The 15,344-nt window shown below is 37.1% G+C and overlaps 1 protein-coding gene across 1 annotated transcript; it reads left to right on the top strand.

Annotated features, from left to right (window-relative positions):
- Window positions 1–1,315: 1,315 nt before the first annotated feature.
- On the top strand, window positions 1,316–12,529 carry ela3l (elastase 3 like). Its single transcript, XM_036598332.1, has 8 exons — window positions 1,316–1,462; window positions 5,845–5,933; window positions 6,507–6,604; window positions 7,319–7,447; window positions 8,063–8,199; window positions 9,462–9,607; window positions 11,199–11,351; window positions 12,466–12,529. The coding sequence occupies exons 1-8, from the start codon at window positions 1,423–1,425 to the stop codon at window positions 12,481–12,483; spliced, it is 810 nt and encodes a 269-aa protein (XP_036454225.1). The 5' UTR covers window positions 1,316–1,422; the 3' UTR covers window positions 12,484–12,529.
- Window positions 12,530–15,344: the final 2,815 nt, after the last annotated feature.

Genomic DNA, 15,344 nt, shown 5'->3' with positions numbered 1-15,344 from the left:
AATTACATTCAGAATGTGAAAAACTACTAACCACCTGGAGACTTTATATGAAACTGTGCTACTACACCAACTGTATGTTATAATGACAGCACAATCACTATATTGTATAATTATAGCTAGAGATACACCTATATGTGTATTCTGGGCTGATGCCAATATTCAGTATTTTTCATATACATATCTGTTGATACTGATATAATTCCAATGTCATGGTGTATCCTCTGGTAGCTTTTTTGCTGTTTCTCTGGCAATTTCTATCAATTTTGTAAACAAGCATCAACAAGTGCAAAAATAAGAGTAGAATATAATAGAATAAAGCAAAATAGCATTGAATAGAACAGTAGAGGATAGAATAGAACAAAAAAGAATGGAATGGAAGAGAATAAAACGATAGAATCCAGCAGAATAGAAGAGAACAGAACAGAACAGATTATAATAGTATACTATAAAACCGAATGGAATGGAATAGAATAAAACAGAACAGAATAGAATTTTATTAACCAGCAGCAATTGTCTTCAGTTCACCAAGCAACCAAGTACAGCAAACTCAATACAATACAAATGTGAGACCAGTAAAATACTATGGTATATATACAATATATGCTAATACACCTCCATCTACAAAGAGCAATATGTTTATAGTTTTTGTACTTTGTTAGTTCAGTTGAACGAATTAATGCACAAAATACAAAGAAGATGTAGCTTTTGTTCAGTGGCCACCTTAAGAAAGGAGATGAATAAACTCTCAGAAAAAAGGTACGAAACTGTCACTAGGGTAGTCCCCTCTTTGTCACTGAGGTGGAACCCTCGAGGGTACATCTCAGTACCTTTAGTCAGGGAACATAACTGTACCATAATCCATTGAAATTATATTTACTAAGTTGCATTGACTCCACACACCCCATCTCATCACCAGGCTTTTATTTAATTGTTCTGTTTTAAAACATTAGGTTATGAAAAGGTACAAATACGTATTTTTAACCTGGGAAAAACTTATTTAAGGTTCACAATCGACCTTAAAACCCAGGTTGTACCTTTGAGGTACATTTACATTGTTACCTTTGTACCTTGATAAAATGTACCTGCACAGAACCTTTATTTCAGTCTTCAGTGTTCATAATATATGTATATAATATAAAAATATATACTGAAAAACTCATGACTCATTTATTTCTGCGATGTTCCAGGAATTTTAGATAATCTAGCGCTGAAACTGCTGATTACAGTCAAAAATGTTATATGTTAAGTATGACCAGTGAGAACACGTCCCTGAAACACAGCTGCCCAGACTCAGATAAAGAATTTCTTTCATCCAATGAGTGACCGATGACTTAGTTTTTGGTGACACGTCGTTTGTAGCTGATAAGGAAAGATTTATAATTCAGCTCGCTGGGTCCGAGTGGTCAGCAGATCCAAGTCAAGATGCTCCTGTTTGTTTTGGCATCGGTGCTCATTGCTAGTGGTAAGAACGCACCTGCATGGAGTCTAACTTTATTCAAAAGTTTAATTAGACCTGATCTTTGATTTGATGATCACTCTTTGGGATTATCTGAAGTATGGTTATATTAGACTGTTTATATTCACTTACTGTCAAATTATTCTATTTCTTGTCAAGTTAGTCCAGTTTTGAAATGCAGATATTCCTTTTATTAGAACTTCCTTCTTGTGATGTTCTACAGCTTTCTCAGTCACTGTAGAATCTTCTACGGTTCTGTTCATCATTTTTTCCAACTTTATGCTATACTCTTTTAAACTCTTTTAAATATGGTGCAAAATGTGCCTGGTGAGGTCCAGGGTTTATAACCATTAACAATCTGGAGACCAGGGGCATCTCTAGAGATTTATGGACGGGGGCTAAACTTTAATAGGGGGGTTCTGGCAGCATGGTCCCACAGGACAGTTTTTTAATGGCCCCAAACTTTTAGTTTATTAACTTTTAGCAGCAATACACATAAAATTGATCAAAAAATATGACTATTTGTTGACTTCTGTCTCATCGTTTGGATCTAAAATGACTTAAATGCTATCAATCTACTTACAACAGAACAAATCAGGCGACGTACTGGAGTCACACAATATTATCTCCTTTCTCTTAGATAAACTTCAGCTCCTGAATATGTTATTCATCGTCACCGACTACAGATTAGTAGACCTTCTTGAGCTTCTTCCTCTCCCTTTCCTTTCCTATGCTTAGTAACATGTTGATTTTTTTTTAAATCAAACTTAGATTTCAAGGATTAATGAGGTAATTCTTTTTTTTTGTTTAAACAAAAAAATCTCACCTGAGTGGTCCTGAGGGGAGCTGCCACCTCTCTTGAAGAAATTTCGTATATCCATCTACAGAGATACAGATACAGAGATAATACTGTTATGATTAGCAATATGTGACTTTTTCACCGAGAAATCTGAAAAAAACAAAGTACAAACAGCTGTCAATAATGTTATTTCTACCCGTTCACTTGTTCACTCTCACTATCTGTAAACATTCTTAAAATCCACGCTTAGTTGTTGGCACTAATGTTAGCTAGTTGGCTTGTCAGCTAACATAACATAAAGCTTAAATCAGCCAGCTAGCTAACAAGCAACCTCACTAAAAACTTGAAGCCTAAAACTATTCACCTTATTTTTCCGTGTGACCACTGTGTTTAATGATTATGGCTGAAATAGATTACTGTTTTGTCTCATTAAATGTCTCTGGGTACTAGGATAACATGCAATGTGCAGTTTCAGTAAAGCCAAGTGAAGATGAAATTACAGCAACAACAATAAAGCGCAGAGCTTCAGCAAACACGTGAATGTGGCTCCACTATGACTCCTTGAAAAAGCCAAGTTAGCATTGAAATCTGCAACCAGGTGTTAAACTGCCAGCTGAACATCACTGTTAGCTACTAGACTCTCTTTAACTGTTTTACACTTTATATTCTCTTTATAACTGCATTCCTCACTAGCAGGCTGAGCAAGTCAACAGAAAGCTAACTAGCTATTAGGCTAATGCTACAATAATAAAAATAAGATTTCAAATTTAGGCCTTTAAATTAAGTGTTGCTTTAAACTGAGACATACAAAGTAAAGAATGTTATTTATATGCCTGTTACAAGCTTAAAATATCCATATTTAAACTCGAGCTGAGATTAAAATCCCATATAGCACCAAGCTAACCCTACATTAGTGAAGCTACAAAAAAACGCCAAAAAACAGATTCTTCTGTATTAGACACTGCTATGTAATCAGAGCCGGTTTATGAGGAGCCAAACAACAGAGGGCGCCCGTGAGTGAGTCCTAAATGAATGGGAGTGAATGGAGCTCAACGGCTAAAAACGAAAAGTTAAAATAGTTTCTAATCACTCGCCCAGAACTTTCCTTTCATTTTAGAAAGTAGAAGGATGTATTTCACTAAAAAAACAAAGAAATCTTACCCATATATTTCCTTTTTTCTACAGCAAACGGGTTTTGGGCAGCAGGAGGCGGGCATTAGTGCTAGAGCGTGATGATTGAGTGGCGAGCGGAGCAGCTCATTGGCTGTTCATGCTCACTGACGTCATAGACCTACATAAGGCGCCATTTTAAACTCCTATAACGAGTTTAAAAGCTCTTAAAAACATAACAGCGACGTTAAAATGTTTTATGATGTTCAGTGTTCAGGAAATTTATGTATTCTTTTACATTAAAAATGTTTAAGCGTTTATAAACTATGATTTTACTCAAATACTCCATATCAACCATTTTGGACTCACTCTGGAGCGCCCTCTAGCGTTTGAAAACCGGAAGACACTGCAGAGTGGTAAATCTCTTCTCTACAAGTTCTCTGGCGTAATGGCCTTGCTTTATGGTTTTCTGCCTGTACCTGACTCTCGCAGTAAATACAGTTAAAAAGTAGAAATGAAATGACTATTAGCACGAGTAACTGATGTAGGCTATGAATCAGATCCTCTGACTGAGGCATGAGGCAGTTTAAGTTTTTTGTTTACAGATTACAAACATCAGCACGCGAGCTCTGATCATAATTTGTGATCAGTTTGTGTTGTACTGAGTTTTCTTCACTCTGAATCTCACTGCTTCACTCTGTATGCGGTGTAGTCTGAATAAGGCCTGTTTATGTCGGTTAGCTTTCAGCCGAAACCCTGTCACAGCTTTACCTCAACGGTTGCTGTCTGACGTTACGTTACCGAGGGAATAGCACCCATAGACCCACCCCCAGGTCTGATATGATTGGCTTACAGCTTATCAAGTCTGATATGATTGGCTGAGACGCACCCTTTTCTCAACGCTACACAGCAGAGGATTCCGTCTCCACATATTCGGGTGTTTCTGAAAACGAAGCGTTTCCGTCTCCCGTCCACACGAACGCGGCGTTTTAGGTGACTGAAAACGGAGGTTTTTCGAAGTCGCTCTCCAGGGTGGAGATGTTTGAGACCTCCGTTTTCAGCGTGTTCGTCATGGGCAAAACGCACCTGGTGGAAAACGCTGACGTCATGCAGTTTTACTCTTACTGTTTACATTCATTGAGCTCGTGTCAGAACTCATGTTGCTCTTCTTCGGGCGTTTGGCATCACATTTAAAGAGGTCTTATCGCCCCACACTGGGCTGTTATGCTCATGCGAGCGTTTCCGAGTCATTTCTGCGTTCTGGTGTGGATGAGGTGATTTTTAAAAACGCAGTTTGTGTGGACGAAGATTTTTTGTTTTGGAAAACGGAGAAAAACACCTACGTCATGGCAGCTCAGCGGAGGCAGGGGTGGATTAAAAACAGCGGCAGCAGCGCCGCCCACAGGTCGTGCCCTGCTATGACAGTCTATTGTGAATGTGGAGATGGCACAGTTGACAAATGAGAAAAACTGTTAATTAATGATGTACATTAGGAGTGGAGTCAGTATACACAACTGAGTTCATCAGCTCAGCATAAACTGCAATCGTCGATGGAACAAAAGAAACATTTCAAGAAAATTTATTTGGGTTTCTTTGGAACCGAAGTCTCTTTGGGTCAAAAACAGTTTTATTTACTGATGTAGTTTCATTCATTTCTGTCCATTTTATGTAAACAAGTTATTTAAAGGCACACAGTTCATTTTTGTCGACATATTTTCAGTGCGTGAGAAACAAACACTTCTGTTCATTTTTTGAGAGCGCAGATGTGTTATTCTACTGATCCCTAATGTGTCATGGTGATTATTTCTGATAAGGTGTGGCCACGAATTAAGTTTCTCTAGTAATGTTTCACAAATTAAGTTTTCTAGTAATGTCTGGCCTCAGTATAGTAATTTGTGGCCTCTATATTTAATTTGTGTTCACAGTATAATAATTTGTGGCCTCAGTATATTTGTAGTCCAATATAGTAATTTGTGGCCTCAATATATTCATTTGTGGACTCAACATAATAATTTGTGGCCTCAGTATAGTACTTTATGGCCTAGGTAATTTGTGGCCTCAATATAGTACATTGTGATCTCAATATATTAATTTGTAGCCTCAATATAGTAATTTGTGGCCTCTATAAATTGATTTGTGGCCTGAAAATAATAATTTATGGCTTCAATATAATAAATTATGGCTTCACTATAGTAATTCGTGGCCTCTATATACTAATTTGTGGCCTCAAAATAGTAATTTGCAGCCTAAATATAGTCATATAGTCAATATAGTAATTTATGGCCTCAATATATTAATTTGTAGCCAAGTCTCCGTATTATTCTATTCCAGTTAAGAAAACAGAGTTTATGAAAAAATGACATGCTATGAGTGGGCATTGCGCCTGCATAGCGCCATATTTTGGGAATATGTTTACCCACTTCATTGCTGTAGTTATACTTGCTGCTATAGTTATGTTACTCTTATATCTCTCCTTTAGCTCTGGGTTGTGGGGTTCCCCCCATCGAGCCCATCACCACCCGTGTGGTCAATGGAGTGGACGCCAGACCCCACAGCTGGCCCTGGCAGGTCTGTAAGCCTTCGTCCATTTACTCTTGTCCTTCCACTCTGTTATTCTTCGTTTTTTTCTTCTGTCTCTGTTTTTCCCTTGACATTTCAGTCAAGGCTGCTTGAATCCAATGGGCTTTAGGAGCTGCAGTTCAGAGCCCCGGCCACCAGGGGGCTCCAAAAGCATGGATGCATGTAGAATTGGAATGGAGGAAAAGTAAAAGCAACTGAAAAATACACTTACATTGAACCAGATTTATTCTACTGTTAGTCCAGTGTTAGCCTTCAGCTTATGTCCATTTTGCTTAACTTGCTTAACGAGGCCTAATGTCTGACTGTGTGGTAGGACTAAGAAGATAGACTAAGCTCAGGGCCCCAGAATGTCTCAAATGGGAATTCCACTTATTTCTCACACCAAACCACTCTGAATGGCTTTGTTTACGTCTCAACAGTGTGATTATGCAGACGTTCTGAGTGGATGTGCCTTTTAATACAGCCCTGCTTCCACTTTTAAAATCTCTGGATGAAATCAGCTCATTGATCATCTCCTCGTGGTTGTTACAGCTTTCTTGTGACCCACTGTGCCCCTCATAGATCTCTCTGCAGTACCTGCGAGATGGAGAGTGGAGACACACCTGCGGAGGATCCCTGATCGCCACCAACTGGGTGATGACTGCTGCTCACTGTATCAAGTACGACACTCTACTTTCTTATGTCTTTAAAGAAGCTGCTCAATCAGAGCAACCCTGCCTGTACAGTAACACTACTAATGCTTTAACACTACACCTGAAAAGTTTAGAGCAGCTTATTTTGATTTTAATAAGTGTTGATTTTGTATTCAGTCATAACCTATACACTGTGGAGATTCAGAAGATTTTTTTAGATGTTTCAATTAATGTTTCAAGTGTTTTTGGAACAACAAGAACTTTAAATATTTATTTATCATCAAAATGAGACATTCTGGTTATTAATTTTAATATAACTTTATTCTAGGTATATATACACACTGAGTATTAATTATATAAAAGTTCTTCTGGATATTAATTTAAGTATAAAAAATTCTGGAATTCTTAGAGCTTAATTTTGGATAATAATTTTTTAGAACTTCATTCTGAGTGTTAAGTTTATTAGAAATTTATTCTCTACGTTCTACACTTTTCTCAGTCATTTTGGAATCATTTCTCTGTTCATCACCTGGACATATGAATCTATGAAGTTATATACATATATATATTACATTTACAACTTAACTTGCAGTATTTATATAATAATGCATGATGAACAGCATCTACGAAAGCAGTGAAACAAACAGAATTAACATAACGTCTCTAACATTTTCATACATAAATATGGATATGATGTACATATGAAGCTGTTTTGTGCATTAACTTACTTCATTCATGCAGTAAGGACAATACCTACCGCGTGTATGTTGGAAAGTACAACCTGGTGGAGGAGGAGGCCGGGTCCAAGGCCATCAGCACTGAGACGATTGTGGTGCACGAGAAGTGGAATCCCATCTTTGTGGCCTTTGGGTGAGAACTACCATAAAACTACTGTAAATAACAATATAGCTAGTGTAAATTCCAGGAAATCTACTGTATATTGTAGTAAAAGTACCAATTTAGTTTATAGTCATAATGCATATACATTTATGTATCATTGTGGTCAGAACAAAACTTCACCGCCCACTTTATTAGAAACACCCACCTAGTGCTTCCACTCACTGGCCACTTTATTAGAAACACCAACCTTGTACTCCCACTTACTGGCCACTTTATTAGAAACACCAACCTTGTGCTTCCACTCACTGGCCACTTTATTAGAAACACCAATCTTGTACTCCCACTCACTGGCCACTTTATTAGAAACACCAACCTTGTGCTTCCACTCACTGGCCACTTTATTAGAAACACCCACCTTGTACTTCCACTTACTGGCCACTTTATTAGAAACACCAACCTTGTGCTTCCACTCACTGGCCACTTTATTAGAAACACCCACATTGTGCTCTCACAAAATGCAATCGAGGTGATCATGCCATCATAGGAAAATTTCACCAAACAACATCATCATGAATCATCATGATGTAATTGTTCTGATACTGTAAATAAATGTTTGTAAACTCATCTCCATGGTGATGTGGTCAGGAATGACATAGCTCTGATCAAGCTGTCCGAGCATGTGACCCCAAGTGAGACTGTGCAGCTGGCGTGCATACCTGCTGCTGGAAACGTCCTGCCCAATGACTACCCCTGCTACATCACTGGATGGGGCAGAATCTACAGTAAGTGTGGCTAAGAATGTGTTCATCAGTCTGGCAAAAGCAGAGGATTGTACAGTGTGCATTTCTGACGTGTTATTAAGTGTAGATGTGGACCAATTGTTAGCTACACGTATAGACAAGAGGAATATCACAGTTATATCTGAAAGGAGTTTTAGGTTGGTATCAGATTTCAGCCACATGCCTTGACATTAGCATAAAATAAGTCTTAAAACCACATCATATTCAGTAAGTATGTGTGAAATGCAGTGATGAAACATGACTATTAAAGCTGTGCTTTCAGTTTAGGCCAAGAATGAAAAAAGCTAATGCCAATTTCTTCTGGCAATGCTATGAGAGTTCTGATATTATGTGCTAAGCTAAAGCTGTTGTATATTAAAGCAGTAAGCCACGAAATGCTGTCTGTTACTGTGATTTTATCACGGGGAAAAGTGTTGTTAGGCATGACGCAAAGTGTAGTAACGCACAGCCTCAAGTGGCTTATTGCTGCTGACGCTGTTTATCTGTCTGTCTACCATCCGTATTCTCAGACAGTGACATATCTAGAACTTCCAGAAGGCCTAGAGTGATGTTTTTGCTCAAGAAATTGGTCACCCCCACCCAATGAAAACCAAAACATGATTGGTCGATTCCTCTGTTAGTTCCTAGTTATGTTGATAGTGAATCTAACATTGGAGTCCAGCTAAGTTCTAACCAATGGGAACGCTAGCTTGGCTGTATCCACCTCAAAACCAAATCAGTCACTGCATAAATTGGGCTTCTGGTGGTGCTGAGTTCTTTTTAAATATACGTACGACAGGGTGTTTATTGGTAGTTCGATTTCTTTTGTCTTTTGAAGTATACTGCCCACTTACCGTATTGTACCACATCTTTTGGGCCAAAAGACATTGTTTTGCTTGAAAACGTTGCTTTCTTTTGAAGCATACCTCCAGCTTACGGCAGAAACAGATGGACAATCACATTTTCATGATATTCTCTTTAATGCCTTATACAATGAATAATATTGTTCCCACATTGTTTACATCCATGGAAAAAATAGGGTTCCCTCAACTCAAAAATGGCAGTATCCCAGAAGGCAAAGTGAGCGCAGAGAAGGGAGGCATTGCTCTTAAAATGAGCAGTGTAAAATTAAGTGTAGTTTGTGAATGTAGTTTTGCTGATTTCACTTATCAAACTGTAATATTAATTTCATCATGTTTGTGTTTATAAGAGCTCTTTAGCCAGTATGTATTAGTGTGCTTAAATAGAACTGTGGTTTGTTTCAGCTGGTGGCCCCATTGCTGACAAGCTCCAGCAGGCTCTGATGCCCGTGGTGGACCATGCTACCTGCACAAAGTTCGACTGGTGGGGTCCAGCTCTGAGGGACACCATGGTGTGCGCTGGAGGAGATGGCATCGTCGGCGGCTGCAATGTGAGTGACAGCACTCAACGCTTTCAGTAGCTGTGGCTTTACAGTACTGTCACTACTGATTAACATCAATGTCAAAGTCCCAGTGTGTGTGACAGTCATGTACATGTGTCAGTATGAAACTACTCTCCATGTACAGTTCCATTCAGAAGTTTAGAATCACTTGTTCATTATTTTTTATTTTATATGATTTTTAAAATATTTGTTTCATACTGTTTGAGTATACTGTAGTTAAGTTATTCTTATTGTTTTACCGACTGCAGTTTTCAAGCTAGAACTACGAAAGGATCGTACAGCCTATATGGAAATAATGCGCTTTTACCCTTTGGGAGTGATCGAATGTTTGGCTTTCCCGTACAAAACGTTTGTTGAAAGACGATTTTTTTTCCCTTAGGAAACAAATGGTGGAATGTAAGGAAAATTCCAATCTAACTGCCACAAATGATGTCACAAAAGTCATTTCTAATACTGAACCTCATCGACATTATGCATTATGCACATATTAGCAATCACCTGGGTTAAAATAGAAATGGTCTAGCAACACCTTAGCAACCACTTAGGATAATAATATAGCAATGACCAAGGAACATTTTAGCAACCACCTGGGATACCATAGCAATGCCCTAGCAACACATTAGCAACCTCCTAGACACCATAGCATGGCCTAGGAACAACATAGCAAACACCTGGGATACCATAACAGTGGCCTGGTAACACCATAGCAACCACCTGGGATAACATAGCAATGGCCTAGCAACACCTTAGTGACCGACTGGAATAAAATAGTAACGGCCTAGCAACTTCTTAGCAACCACCCGGGATGGGATTCCATAGCAAGAGCCTAGCAGCACCTTAGCAACCACCTAGGATTCCATAGCAACAGCCTAGCAACATCTCAGCAGCAACTGGAATTTCATGGCGACAGCGTTGTCAAGCCAACCTTAAGTTTACAAACGATAAAATATACTGTAGTTATCAGTGATTCACCGAAATAAAAAGCCATGTTCAAAACAAAAACTGAAAATCGAAAGAACTGACGATCAATAGAACATAAAATGTACAGTATGTTACTGTATGTGCTACACAAAATCCGACGTCCTTGGTGCAGAGCACGTTTGGTCCTCCATGGCAATTCCATTATTTTGTAGTCACATTTTGCACTTTGGCTCTGTTGTTTTTCATTTTTTTCAATGTTTTCAACCCTGTGGCTATCAAGGGAGAAGATGTGTTTTGAAGTATGGAACTTGTAGTGTTACCAGTGGCTGGTATTTTCACTGTTGATCTGCTATAGCTCAAACTGTTTGAACACATCTGCACTGAATGGCACATAAGAGTGAAGGGAACGTACAGTGTTTTTAATGACTATTTCGCATTTTCATCACTTGAAATAATTTGTAGTTAAAAATGTAGCTTTTTTCCCTTTTGGCTTCAAAAGTGCCATTTCTGACCATTTTCTGAAATTCCTGAAATTTCGGTGCATCCTCAGCAATGATCTATTTACAAATAATAAAACATACTGTAATTATTTTACAGTAATTGTTTGTCAAGCCATCTGCCTTCTTTGAAGATAATGTTAAACTTGTCTGTCCTGCAGGGTGACTCTGGTGGTCCTCTGAACTGTAAGAACTCTGAGGGAGTGTGGGAGGTCCACGGTATCGCCAGCTTTGTCTCTGGCCTGGGCTGCAACTATGAGAAGAAGCCCACCGTCTTTACTCGTGTGTCTGCCTTCAACGACTGGATCGACCAGGTAATGCCTGCAGTGTCCATCTGAGAGCGCTCAGTGTCGTCGCAGCAGCGTGACTGTAATATCACTCCACCTAGAAATCTATTCATGTAACAGCAGCATTTGCTCGATTACTGCTAGATACATACTAGAGCCACACTAAGAAATTTAGAACCACACTGATAATTCTGGAACCACAATATTCCAAAAGATGTTCTTATTAAGATCTTATTGGCTGCGTAAACCTCAGATTACTTGTGTTAAACAAAGTACAGTGCAGGATGAATTCATGTAATTAACATTATCTTATATGAATGAATGAATATTTGAACGTCAGAATGCAGATAAGTAATAAATGTAGCTAAGTATGTTTTTACATAGAAGTGCTACTAAATATATATATATATATATATATAGCTAATAAAATGTTTTCTTCTATCATGTTGCTATTTGATTAATTCATCTGCTAATGAAATATTTTTATATATATGCTAACTATAGCTAAAATAGTTACTCATGGGATTCTTATGAAATTGCTATATAATGAATATAGGTATTTTTTTATTTAATGCATGTAATATAAAAATATAGCTTCTAACATAAATCTACAGTTTTACTAATTACATATAAAATATTTCATTATTGACTACATTTATTATGATACATAATAATTATAGCTAATAAAAAATATTTTATATGATGCTGCTGTAAAATAAATATAACTAATGATAAAATATTGGTAATAATATTGCTATTATATACATTTTAATATTATGCTGGTGTACAGTGATTGCAGCAAATAATAAAATCACTTTCATATATAATGCTGATATATAATACCTATAGCTAAAAATGAAGTATTACATAAATATTTTGCATACATTTTCATTGACATGTTCTTATATGTTGCTGCTCTATATAATATTATTGCTAATAATGAAATATTTTCTTAAATAATGCTTGTGTATAATAAAAAAAAGCTAAAAGGAAGTATTTTGTAAATATTTTGTATATTTTTCTTACATGGTCTTATATGCCACTGCTGTGTTATGACATTATAACTAATATTTAAATATTGTCTTGTGTGATGCCACTATATGGTGAATATAGCTAATAGTTTTTTTTCTATTTTTTTTAGGTTATGCTAAACAACTAAAGTGGAACAAGCATGAAAAATCGCAATAAATGCTTTTGAAAAGTTACAGTTATGCTATTACTCTCTCTCTCTCACATACACACACACACACACACACACACACACAAACACACACATTCTAATCTTAAACCAAACACTAAGACTAACATCAACCCCAAATATTAAACAAGAACAAGGTTGGTTGGCACAGTGTTAAATTTTGGTCTAGTAGGATAAACTCTCACAATAATGTAACATAATAATGATTGTCCACTTGAACAACATTCAGCCTTAACATATTCTTTTAATATGTTAAGAAATGTCAATCAAAATGCACATTTTGATGCAGTTTTGATTTGAAAGTGAATGATAAGTAATTCATAATGAATTGTGATGTTTTAATATAAAGAAAAAACAGACATCTATATTAGTAAAGTGACCCAGTTTTATTTGTTTTATGACTTGTTTTTATTTGCTTCAATACAAGTCAATGGTAAAATAAATTGAGTTGAACTGAATAAACTTTATTTGGCAATTCATAACTGGGCACACAAACATATAACACAAACATGCAACATATAGGCATTAAAAATTAAACACTCCTAGTGTTTAATTGATTCAGAAACGCTGCTCGGCTCAAATTTCTTCTTTTTGTTGCTTTATTCTTAAAAATTATAGCCTTTTACAATTGTGCCAATGATCCTCATAACGCACGCCAACCAACTGATTGTTGGTGCACAACATGCACAACCTGAGTTTATTCATGAATGCACTAATTCCAGGAAACATTTGTAAAAATTTAGTTGCTCAGCTTTTATTTGCTGCTAGTTGGGTTATCCTAATGTATGCTGTGCCTGTGATAAATGGCAGCATGAAAACGGTGCCAACCAACCCCACTACCTGTTCCCTTTTTCAAATTAGTCACATTTTCCTCATGTGCACCAGCTAAACATACCTACAACCTTAGAATTGTCATGTTTTCTCATTATAATGTGGTGGCTTGGTCCCCACAAAGAGAGTAAAACACAGAACACACACAAACAGCATGCTGGACTACCATATTTATAGCCCTGTCAATCTGAATTGCCACAAGTCTGTTGATGGCTGTAAATTTATATCACACAAACAGCCAGAGGTCTTCAGTGAGAGCAGCACATCATATTGTTCCTCCTCAGAGAAAACCTCTTATCTCCAAAAAACATGACGTTCCAAGAAATTAGCATTCCACTAGCGGCCTTTCAGGTCCCTCAGAGAAAAGGAAAGCAGAGGAAATATCTTCCTTCCATTCCACATAAAGATGACTCAATTTAAAGCTACAGATTGGCAAAAAAGTACAATTTACCTCAATTTATCCCCTAACTGCAGATCTGCTTAGGCACCTTTAGTATCTGAGGTTTGCCATCTTTTATTTTTGTGCTGGAACTACGTAGCTAATGTCGCTAATAAGCGGAAATGGAAGCTTAAATTGTACCAATTAGCAAATTAGCATGTCTAAATCATTAGACTCTTGCCTCAAACCATGTCAAATTGTTAAATAATCTCAAATAGACTTGGTTATGTGGTTTCTAGCACTGTATGACATACCTTTTCTATAAAAATGGGTAAAAATATAGGCAAAATTCAGTCCAAAATACTGCTACTACTGGTTTTAGCCATGCTAACGTACTTTCATCCACTTTTTAGCCTTGCAGCTAAACTTTGGACACCAAACATGTGTTGGCTAGTCAACTACATTTGGGGTAAAAGAAAAATGATGTAAAACCTAACTTTTTGAATCTCTTTCACTGACATTTAGCAACGATAATAGCCTGAGTAGTTTCTCAGAGCACGTTTTTAGCTAGAGAGTGTCCCTGCCGCTAGATATGAGCGCTGCTGCCAAAACGAGTGGGAACTTGCTGCTGTCACTGAAGGTCGCACACCAAGACAGATTATAAACGTTTCCTTCCTGCACATACTTTTAAAGGGTAACTCCACTAATTTTTCAAAATATCTGCATAATTAAACGGTTAAGATGTAAACAAAGACATTCAGAGTGGTTTGGTGTGAAATGCTCTGTTCTAGAGAAACTTACCGAGTCAGAATTGTTCACTGTGGTGGTGATAGGATCCAGACGTCCACCTCTAAAATCTCCCTCACAGAAAATTATTTCACAAATTGGCTATGAATATGTTGTCTGATGCTTAAGACATTGTTTTATGATAGCATATGATAAAGTTTTGGCCTAAAACGTCTTGTTAATCCATTTATTTTAATCCATTCATCGTGGAGAGGTACATGCAGGGTGTTATGAGGCACAGTTGTCTCCAGTGAACCATTTCACATCAAACCACTCTGAATGACTTTGTTTACATCTCAAAATTTCCCCTTACGATCAATAGCGAGCTAACTACGCTAGTTTTAATGACTTAGCTGTTGAAAGTTAGCTTGATAAATTAACTTAAATGGGATGGTGCAATTAAAAAAAACATTCTGATCAAAGATAAATGCTAATGCCTGTATATTTGTGCTGTTCTTTGCATTAATATCATTAAGATTTGATAAAAGATCTTATGTATAGGCACAGTCCTCCTCAGCATGCTACGCTGAATAGTGCTACTTGTTGTTAGCTTTACAGTTAGCTCATCTGAAAGAGCAGTCTCCATCACTCAAAGCCTCCATGAAAACCTGCTAAGTGTCCAGCGGCTAAAGGATTTTGCTGGTTTCATTGATGTTACATTGGTTTCCATTTTCTTTTTGCTTTGACTGATTTTAAACTGGCTCATATTCATTTTTTTTCCGAATTCTCGCACTGAAAATTTTGTAAATCCATAAATTTATTCTTGAATAATAGTACAATCTTTTAAAATGTACTTCTCTTTGTGCTGCTGGACTTCAGTCTGTTA

The sequence above is a fragment of the Colossoma macropomum genome, unplaced genomic scaffold (assembly GCF_904425465.1).
Source record: "Colossoma macropomum unplaced genomic scaffold, Colossoma_macropomum, whole genome shotgun sequence".
Lineage (NCBI taxonomy): Eukaryota > Metazoa > Chordata > Actinopteri > Characiformes > Serrasalmidae > Colossoma > Colossoma macropomum.
The sequence above is the reverse complement of the archived record's forward strand: the minus strand, read 5'-3'. Positions and strand labels throughout refer to the sequence as shown.